Genomic DNA, 10,133 nt, shown 5'->3' on the forward strand with positions numbered 1-10,133 from the left:
AGGTGAGAAGCCATTTAAAAGCTAGCTCCCGGAGACAGAGGGCGGTACACTATTGACAGGCTTACGTATCAACCAGTAAACTTTCAACATCCCATGACCCTCCGCCTTTTGACTCATAAACATCTGATCAGGTGAGCGATGGAGGCGGGTCAAACTGAAACTTTAACCAGTACTAAGAAAATTCGGGGTTTGACTGGCAGGCAAGGCGGGACCGAAAGATGCCTTTGGAAGGCCGCTGCGGGCCTTCGCCCCTCCCCCTGGATTTGGCGGGGGCTGGCGCCTAGTGCCCCGCCTTCTCCGGCCGATTTGCCGGGGTAAAGGGAAGTCCCTTTGCTGGGGATCCCGAGCCTGCGATTTTAAGTAACCCTGACGGTAGTTCTTGCTCCTTTTAGTGAGGCTGCAGAGAACAGGAGTTTGGGGATGGCCCGCGAGTGGTCTGAGATTGTGCTTGGTAAAGTGAGATAATGAGAAGTACAAAGAGTGGTAGCTTGGAGACGCTTTAGCTTCTTCACAATAATTTTAAATAGACAATTGACTATATTTTGAATCGTATATAAATGTGAGTAAAAGAGTCTGCAGAAAACTTTGTTGTTTGTGATAGGCAGCAAAAAGGAAAAACGGTGAGCTTACTGGGAAATGCACCCTTCCTAACAATGAAATTCTGGAACTGTCACTATGTGTACGTGGGGGATGTGTGCATATGTGCTGGTGCCAGGAAAAGTGAAGTAAGAAATACAGAAGTTTCAGATTCCCGAGCCATAAAATGGGTACAGTCACACCCACTTTGCTCATCCTTAGCACTAGCCAAAATGAGATGGGGTGGGTAGCAGCTCAGGGCGAGAGATTAGGAAAAGAGGGGCCAGAAATCAGTTATCACATATACACATTCATATTCTCTCACGCCATTCTATCAGTAAATAAAGGAGGAAAGAGATGAACTACAAAACTAGGAGCAATGTTTTAATGGATTACAAACTAAATTACAAATAATATTAATAGCAAGAGCACTCATGGACAAGGGGTGGGAGAGACAAAAATCGTAAAACGAAAAAATACTTTTTTTTTTGCATTTGCATTACAAAAACCCCATGGTGCACATGGCAACAAATTCACCTACTCAGACCACAAAAACTACTGTAACCTGAAATATAAATATAATTGTTCATCCTTCCTTTAAAGAAATACTTTTTCCCAACGCACCTCATAATGCCCCTGAAAAAGTGTCAGCATTTTCAAAATGATGCCTAAATCCTAACTTCCACTCCTATGGGGTAGGGAGTGGCCTTCAGAGGAAGATGGGAGCAGAGATCCCTGACAACTGAAGAACTAAGAATCCTTAAGGAAGAGAAAAATTCAAATATCTCCCACCTCCCTCATAAGGCGGTGATGAAGCAATAGATGAGAGTGAAGCGCAATCCTGTCCCAGAACCCCCCAGACTTCTGCCCATAGGAGAGACGTACAAGGGGACAGGGGGCATCATTTCTTCTGCAGCCCCACTGGGGCTGAGTCTTGAGTCTCCTAGTCAGTTAAATGAGGTGAAACATGAAAACAAGGGTATAAACTGACTGGATCTATTTTTTAAACCTAATTCTTTAAAACAGACCCTTCACAGTTTATTTTGCTTGGTTCTCAAAAGTTCCAACTTAGCCCCCTGGAATCAGTTGGCCTTTACAAAAACAGTGGTAGCAGGAGGCTTGGGGTCCCTATCATCCCCAAACACAGGAAACAGTAATTTCAGGGCATTCAAAGATTGGGATGGCAAACCTGATATGAGGGGAGAACACTCAGCTTTGTTTTGGTTTTTAATACCGTCCCTCCTCAGCAGTGACTTAAGAGGATGGGGAGAGGGTGGTGAAGACTGACTTAAGTGCATCTAATACTAAAACTTCCTTTCATTTTCACCTATTCCTCCCTCCCACTCCTATATTCCCAGAGTTGGCTGGCTAAGAAGTGAGTGTTTAAGGCAGAGATCAGAGGGCCAACCTGGATCCAAACAGCCCAGAGCCAAGCCAGGTCAAGCCCACCCTGGAGGAGAGGATCAGGTTGGGGTGGAAGCATAGAGAAGGACATCAGAGCCGAAGGTGGGGTACTGGCTTGGTCACATCCTGGAAGAAAGGGTGAGTCAGAGCTGCCTTTGCCGAAATCCGCTTGTTGGGGTCATAGTGCAGCATTTGCTGGAGGAAGAGATGTATGCTGACTTCAATGGTGTGATAGTGGACTAAATGGGCAGCAGATATTCCCAGCAATCAGGAAAACAGAACTCCTTCTACCCCAGGCAGAGTTCTCACTTCCCTCCTCCCGTATCTGAACCAGCATGCCGAAAGGGAGAAGCAGAGAGTAGGGAAACTAAACACTGAGACCCAGAGTTTGGGTCTCATCCTTCCTTCATCCTGGAAAAGCCCTTCTCTGGGGGAATGAGTGCGGGGAAACAGGTGCCCACTCCCCACTCTCACCGATAATAAGCTTCGTCCATCTTCATCCAGGGGAGGCACAACTTTACTAAAATCTTGCCGGGCCCACTTGGGGAAACTTGGCTTATAATCAGGCATAGATGTAACTCCTGGCCAAACCACCTCATCTGGGGTCCCCAGAGTCCGAAAGATCCGGAAGAGTTGGTCAATCTCAGAATCACCAGGGAATAGGGCCCTGCGGGTCACCTGAAAATGGGGAAAGAGGAAAGGCCAAGACCCACGCTGATGTCAGTCAAAACTGTCCCATGTACAAAGGAGGTTCCCACAGGCAGTGGAAGGTCAGCAGGGCCCCATGACTCCCTCCCCGGGCCTTTCATGGGGTCAGTCATACAGAGCCTGAGACAATAAAGTCCCTTCATCTGTCTCCTCGCCCCCTCCTTCCTTCCCCCAACCATGGCTTTGCAGATCCCCAAGGCTGGGTGGGGCTGGGAGGGGGTGAATGTCTGGGGTGCCACTGACATGTAGCAAAGGGATCCCAAGCCACTCACGGGATGTGGGGTAGACACTGCGGTCATCCCCCCTCCTTGTGATGCAGCCACTTCTAGATAGGAGCACAGCGGGCAGAGACTGTGTCTTCCATTTCTTCTGTGTTCCCCACAGCACCTAGCATGGTGCTGGGTACATACTAGGTGCTTAACAAATTTTTGATGAATTGAGAGAGGAATATGGGCAATTGTAAGGTAATGCACTACGGGATAAATGCACATTATATATGTGTGTGTGTGTGTATATAGATATAGATATAAACTATGGTCTCCAAGCCCCCAGTTACAACCCAGATAAAGGGTTGCTGATTTGATTTGAAGACTCAGCCTACTGCACTGTTGTATTAAAGGGTATGGGAGCTCCCACATAAGGCGGAGCCTCAAGGATCCTTTAATCTGAAAAGCCAGAGGTTGAGGGGGGACATGATCTAAGTCTTTCATTTAAATGAAGGGTATTGACCGCAATTGGCTTAACTAAAATCCTGGCACCCTAGAATAATAAGGTCTAAAAATGTTGAAATGGGGCCGGGCGCAATGGTTCACACCTGTAATCCTAGCAGTCTGGGAGGTCGAGGTGGGTGGATTGCCTGAGCTCACAGGTTCAAGACCAGCATGAGCCAGAGTGAAACCTCATCTCTGAAAAATAGCCAGCTACTATGGCGGGAGCCTGTAGTCCCAGCTACTCGGGACACTGAGGCAAAAGAATTGCTTGAATCTAAGAGATTGAGATTGCTGTGAGCTATGATGTCACAGCACTCTACCAAGGGCAACAAAATGAGACTGTCTCCAAAAAAAAATATATTAAAATAAAAATAAAAATAAATGTTGAAATGGAAGCCTGAAATGAAGGAGGCACTAACTAGAACTCATTCTCCCAAATACATGCAGAAATGATTTAGCTCATTTCAGGGGTAAGAGATAAATTACAGATCCTAGGACTGAGGATGTCCTAACACTGTGGTTTATATATCAGAGGCAACAGTCCCATCCTTCCCCACCCCCCCCTTTGTGCTACTCTAGAGAGAACCCTGTGATGGAAAGGCCATAGTTTTGGGTCAAGAAACAGTTTTGCTGTTCTTGGATGTGGGGAGTAGTAGGCTGGGTGGAACTTGAGCAAGCCTCCATACCATCTCAGCAAAGATGCAGCCCAGGCTCCAGATGTCCACGGCTGTGGAATAGTATTTGCAGCCCAGGAGGATTTCAGGTGCTCGGTACCACAGGGTCACCACCTGAAGGATAAGAGTAGGAAGGGGAGGAGTGGTTTCTAGTGCATGGAGACTGCCATATCTCAACTCCTCAACACTACTCTGCTCACTCTCAGCTTCCTACTAGTTTCCTTCCCTCCATTCTTTCTTTACCTCTGATTTCACCTAATAGAAGTGACTACACATAACCAGACACAGTGGATCATGCTATAATTCTCTGCATTTTCGGAGGCTGACGCAAATGAGGAGTTTTAGACCAGTCTGGGCAAAATAGTGGTTAGTCATGTCTGGCAGCATGTGCCTATAGTCCCAGCTGCTTGAGAAGCTGAGGCAAGAGGATTACTTGAGCCCAGGAGTTCACGGCTGCAGTGAGCTATGATCAAGCCACTGCACTCCAAACTCTATCTCTTAAAAGAAAAAGAAAAAAAAGACTGGTGGCGCCCATAGCTCAGTGAGTAGGGCACTGGCCATATACACTGAGGCTGGCACATTCGAAGCTGGCCCCGGGCCAGCTAAAACAACAATGATAACTGTCACAACAACAACAACAACAACAAAAAATAGCCGGGCACTGTGGCGGGCACCTGTAGTCCAGCTACTTGGGAGGCTGAGGCAAGAGAATCGCCTAAGCCCAAGAGTTTGAGGTTGCTGTGAGCTGTGATGCCATAGCACTCTACTCAGGGCGACAGCTTGAGACTCTGTCTCAAAAAAAAAAAAAAGAAAAAAGACAAGAAATGACTATACACACTTCTTAGCCCATGTTGCTGGAGACCATTATTTTCTGAACCCTCAATCTGGGACCTTCCTGGAAAACTTGAGACAACTGATCATAATTTTAATGGTATGCTATTCAGCTATCCTGGCTTGGTATCTAAGTTCAGTTAGCCTCACAGAATGAATTCTGCCCATACCCTAAGACTCTTTTTTTTTTTTTTTTTGAGACAGAGTCTCATTGTGTCACCCTGGGTAGAGTGCCATGGCATCACAGCTCACAACAATCTCTAACTCTTGGGCTTAAGCGACTCTCTTGCCCAGGCTCCCAAATAGCTGGGACTACAGGCAGCCGCCACAATGCCTGGCTATTTTGTGGTTGTAGTTGGCCCTGGCTGGATTGAACCCTCCAGCTCCAAAGTATGTGGCTGGTGCCCTAGCCACGAGCCACTGGCACTGAGCCCCTAAGACTCTTTAGGATATATCTTTAGATATATCTGTTGGCCAGATATCTTTAGTGACTTTGTAAGTGCCCTTATGAATACCTCCTGGGAAGCTAAGAGAAGTATAGACAGACTCACCTCATGGGTGTAAGTACGAACAGGGACTCCAAAGGCTCTGGCTAGTCCAAAGTCTGCTAGCTTGATAGACCCCTCTGCGTTGATAAGCAGATTCTGAGGCTTAAGGTCTCGGTGCAGGACTCGATGAGAATGGCAGAAAGCTAGGCCCTGGAGCAGCTGGAATAAATAGCTCTGACAGGGAGAGAGACAGAGAAAGGACTGTGTTTTTCCACAGTGAGCAGATTAGGTTTGTTCTGTGCCCCCAAAGCTCTACTAAAGACTTACTAGGTTGGATTATAATACATGTTTATAAGCTATTTCTCCAACTGTACTGGCAGCCTAGTGAGGATAAGGACACCTTAATTCAATTTTGTATCTGTTCTTCATACCCTATGCCTAGCACACTAAAGGTATTCAAGAAATGTGCACTGAAAAGGCTCAGCGCCTGTAGCTAAGCAGCTAGGGCACCAGCCACATATACCGGAGCTGGTGGGTTCAGATCCAGCCTGGGCCTGCCAAGCAACAATGACAACTGCAACCAAAAAATAGCCAGGCGTTATGGCAGGTACCTATAGTCCCAGCTACTTGGGAGGCTGAGGCAAGAGAATCACTTAAGCCCAAGACCTTGAGATTGCTGTGAGCTGTGATGCCACAACACTCTACCCAGGGAGACATTGTGAGAGTCTGTTAAAAAAAAAAAAAAAATCATCCTTAACCATCAGAGAAATGCAAATCAAAACTACTTTGAGATATCATCTAACTCCAGTAAGATTAGCCCACATCACAAAATCCCAAAACCAGAGATGTTGGCGTGGATGTGGAGAAAAGGGAACACTTTTACACTGCTGGTGAGAATGCAAACTAATACGTTCCTTTTGGAAAGATGTTTGGAGAACACTTATGGATTTAAAAATAGACCTGCCATTCGACCCTACAATTCCTCTACTAGGTATATATCCAAAAGACCTAAAATCACATTATAACAAAGGTATTTAGGGCAGCGCTTGTGGCTCAGTGAGTAGGCCGCCAGCCCCATATACTGAGGGTAGCTGGTTCAAACCCGGCCCTGGCCAAATTGCAACAAAAAAATAGCCGGGCGTTGTGGCAGGCGCCTGTAGTCCCAGCTGCTCGGGAGGCTGAGGGAAGAGAATCCCATAAGCCCAAGAGCTGGAGGTTGCTGTGAGCCGTGTGATCTCACAGCACTCTACCGAGGGCAGTAAAATGAGACTCCGTCTCTACAAAAACAAAACAAAACAAAGGTATTTGTACCAGAGTGTTTATTGCAGCCCAATTAATAATTGCTAAGTCATGGAAGAAGCCCAAGTGCCCCTTGACCCACGAATGGATTAATAAATTGTGATATATGTACACCATGAAATACTATGCAGCCTTAAAGAAAGATGGAGACTTTACCTCTTTCATGTTTACATGGATGGAGCTGGAACATATTCTTCTTAGCAAAGTATCTCAAGAATGGAAGAAAAAGTATCCAATGTACTCAGGCCTACTATGAAACCAATTTTTAGCTTTCATATGAAAGCTATAACCCAGTTATAGCCCAAGAATATGGGGAAAGGGGAGAGGGAGGGGAGAGGAGGAGGGGGGGATGGGTAGAGGGAGGGTAGTTGGTGGGACCACACCTACGTGCATCTTACAAGGGTACATGTGAAATTTACTAAACGTAGAATATAAACGTCTTAACTTACTAACTAAGAAAACGCCGTGAAGACTATGTTAACCAGTTTGATGAAAATATTTCAAATTGTATACAAAACCAGCACATCGTACCCCATGATTGCATTAATGTACACAGCTATGATTTAATTAAAAAAAATGTGCACTGAAAAAATGTTTGTTGATAGATTGTATGTAGCTCTGAGAGTGAAGAATCAATTCCTAAAATAGACAACAGAGACTCACTGGCTAGTTCTCCCACCAAACAGGTGAAAGGACTTTTTTGAGGAATCTACCAAGTGCCCTCAAATCCCATTTACCTGAGTTTCATCTGACCTCCCACCTAAACCACTAGGTTGACTCAAGAGAGTTTCAACTTTGATTCTTCAGCCATCCCTAGGGTTAATGAGTATGATGAACAGAGAAGAGATACCAAAAAGGGGAGTGTGTGTAAGAATATCACAAGTTATGGCCCTGAACTGACTTGCTTCCGGTCTCCCCAAGACATGCCCATGGTGGGGAGGAGCTGATGAGGAGCATTACCTTAATGAGGGGGAGAGGAATGCCTGTGAGAGCAGAGGCATCCATGAATTTCTTGAGGTCTTGGTGTAGAAATTCAAAAACCAGGTAGAGTTTATTTTCTGTGTGGATGACATCCAGCAGCCTAGGGAAGGGAAGGTCAGGGAAATGAGTTGAGGGAAGAGACATTCCCACATTATACAGACACTACTCATCCTCCTTTCCTATCAGATCACCTCCCAGACACACACTTACTTGACAATATTAGGATGGTTAAGCTCCTTAAGCAGTGAGATCTCTCGGATAGCAGTACTGGGTACACCCTCTGTCTCACTTGGAGAGGTTGGGAAAGAAGAGATGAAAATATGGTTACAAATATTCCTTCTCCCCAAGCCCATTATTCTTTCCCCCTCAAGGAGACACCATCCTACCACCCTCTAGGAAAGTGAGAGAAGAGAAAGTGGGCTGCTTTAAAGAGTTAATTTTGGGGTAGTCAGGTTGTGACTTTCAGAGACATTAAGGTCTTTCTTTATTTTCAGTTTTTCCAGAAGGTAGGTAAGTAAAGCCACCAGGTGAAGGTGAAGCAGAGAGCTGGGAATAGAGAAGAAATGTGGGAGTAGCACTTAGCCTCCCCAGAGGGGCCAGTGAAGTTTAACTGCCATTTTCTTGAAAGAGAGAGAGAATTCTAAGATGAGGGTGGGGTTGGGGCAGTGAAGAGGGCTCTTCATTCTGAAAGGTGCTCTTCACAAGTTCCCACATAAGCTAACTCCATGGAGAGTTCTAGACACCCCCATCTCAGAGGCCTCCTTTCTTTTCCTGAGTCTCTCTGGCTGTACATTTGGGGGCATCATCCGGCTTAGATCGGGAAGAAAGTTTTCCACGGATTCTACACCACTCTATACTCTGCCTTGAGAAACCTCTACTGTCCCCCAATCCACCTCTCCACTTCAAAAGACGTCCCTCCCTACTCTCTTCCGGTCCCGGGACTGCCACCCGCCAGTTGGTGTGGAGGGACGGTCAAGAAGCTTCCCAGTTAAGAGTCCTGGGTACAGAGGCCACTCACGTGTCCAGGCGGATTTTCTTAAGCGCCACTACTTCTCCAGTTAACTTGTTTCTGGCCTTATACACAACTCCGTACGTGCCCTCTCCGATCTTTTCCACCTTTTGGAAGTTCTCCATGAAGCGCAAACAAGTAGGGTCTGCCCGGCCCTGGAGCAGGGGCCTGGGAACCCTGCAGAAAATGGGCCCCGGCTCTTGGGGGCCGAGAAGGGGGAAACAGGGCCTGGCACCGTGGCCCCAGGTCGCGATGGAACGCAGTGTATTTCTCGCTCTTGTCAATTTGTCCAACTTGAAACAATGTTGCCTCCTGCCCCCCAGTTCCCGACCGCCAACAGAAGCCCCTCCCCACCTTCCCGCGTTTCCCTGGCCCCGCCCCCAGACCTTCCTATTGGCCAACGTCAGAGAGGGCGGGGTTAGCCTCAAGGGACTCTGCCCCGTGCACGTTTGGTTCCGAGGGGTCAGACAAGTTTCTTCCTCTGAGGGTCTGCGGAACACTTTTTCCCAAGTGTCTGCTTTGGGTTCGAGTTTCCTAGCTATGTCTCTAGGGATTAAGGGATTCTGTGCTGTCTTTCTCTTTTAACCATCCCTGGCGAAAATGTGTACCGACCTAAGTTTAAATTCCACCTGGCCCAGGGCCGGGCGCGGTGCTCACGCCTGTAATCCCAGCATTTAGGGAGGCAGAGGAGGGCGGATCGCCTGAGCTCATGAGCTCGAGACTGGTCTGAGCTAGAGCGAGATACTATCTCTAAATAGCCGGGCGTTGTGGCGGGTGCCTGTAGTCCCAGCTACTCGGGAGGCTGAGGCAAGAGAATCGCTTGAGACCAAGAGTTTGAGATTGCTGTGAACTGAGAAGCCATCGCACTCTTATCGAGGGCAACGAGGAGACTCTGTCTCAAAAAAAAAAAAAAAAAAAAGTTGACTCAGCGCCTGTGGCTTAAGTGGCTAAGGCTCCAGCCACATACACCTGAGCTGGTGGTTTCGAATCCGGCCCCGGGCCCGCCAAACAACAATGACGGCTGTAACCAAAAAATAGCCGGGCGATGTGGCGGGCGCCTGTGGTCCCAGCTACTTGGGAGGCGGAGGCAGGAGAATCACTTGAGCCTAGGAGTTGGAAGTTGCTGTGAGCTGTGATGCTACAGCACTCTACCCAGGTGACAGCTTGAGGCTCTTTCTCAAAAAAAAAAAAAAAAAAGTTGGGTCGGCGCCCATAGCACCGTAGTTACGCGCCAGCCACTTACACTGAAGTTGGCAGGTTCGAACCCGATCTGGGCCAGCTAACTAGCAATGAGAACTGTGACAAAAAATAGCCGGGCGCTGTGGTGGGCGCCTGTAGTCCAGGCTACTAGGGAGGCTGAGGCAAGAGAATCTTTTGAGCCCAAGAGTTAGAGGTTGCTGTGAGCTATGAGGCCAGGGCACTCTACCAGGGGCCACAAAGTGAGACTCTGTTT

General features: G+C 47.4%; 1 protein-coding gene across 4 annotated transcripts; it reads right to left on the bottom strand.

The window, feature by feature from the left end:
* Positions 1–942: 942 nt before the first annotated feature.
* Positions 943–9,038, bottom strand: CDK2 (cyclin dependent kinase 2). 4 transcript variants are annotated; one of them, XM_053554333.1, is made up of 8 exons: positions 8,690–9,038; positions 7,882–7,959; positions 7,651–7,771; positions 5,455–5,625; positions 4,085–4,186; positions 2,961–3,104; positions 2,455–2,658; positions 943–2,175 (listed from the first exon to the last, which is right to left on the bottom strand). In XM_053554333.1, the coding sequence occupies exons 1-8, from the start codon at positions 8,803–8,805 to the stop codon at positions 2,071–2,073; spliced, it is 1,041 nt and encodes a 346-aa protein (XP_053410308.1). In that variant the 5' UTR covers positions 8,806–9,038; the 3' UTR covers positions 943–2,070. The 4 variants fall into 4 exon arrangements, with proteins under 4 accessions (XP_053410308.1, XP_053410309.1, XP_053410310.1 ...); XM_053554334.1 differs by lacking the exon at positions 2,961–3,104; XM_053554335.1 differs by lacking the exon at positions 5,455–5,625 and having other exon boundaries at positions 8,690–9,031.
* Positions 9,039–10,133: the final 1,095 nt, after the last annotated feature.

The sequence above is a fragment of the Nycticebus coucang genome, chromosome 12 (assembly GCF_027406575.1).
Source record: "Nycticebus coucang isolate mNycCou1 chromosome 12, mNycCou1.pri, whole genome shotgun sequence".
Lineage (NCBI taxonomy): Eukaryota > Metazoa > Chordata > Mammalia > Primates > Lorisidae > Nycticebus > Nycticebus coucang.

Coding starts and splice junctions, on each gene's coding strand:
- CDK2 (XM_053554333.1), bottom strand. CDS start 8,805: ATGGAGAACTTCCAAAAGGTGGAAAAGATCGGAGAGGGCACGTACGGA. Junction 5,626..7,650: donor TTCCTCTCCCCCTCATTAAG/GTAATGCTCCTC, acceptor TCTCCCTGTCAG/AGCTATTTATTCCAGCTGCT. Junction 2,659..2,960: donor CAGTGTCTACCCCACATCCC/GTGAGTGGCTTG, acceptor CCCCATTTTCAG/GTGACCCGCAGGGCCCTATT.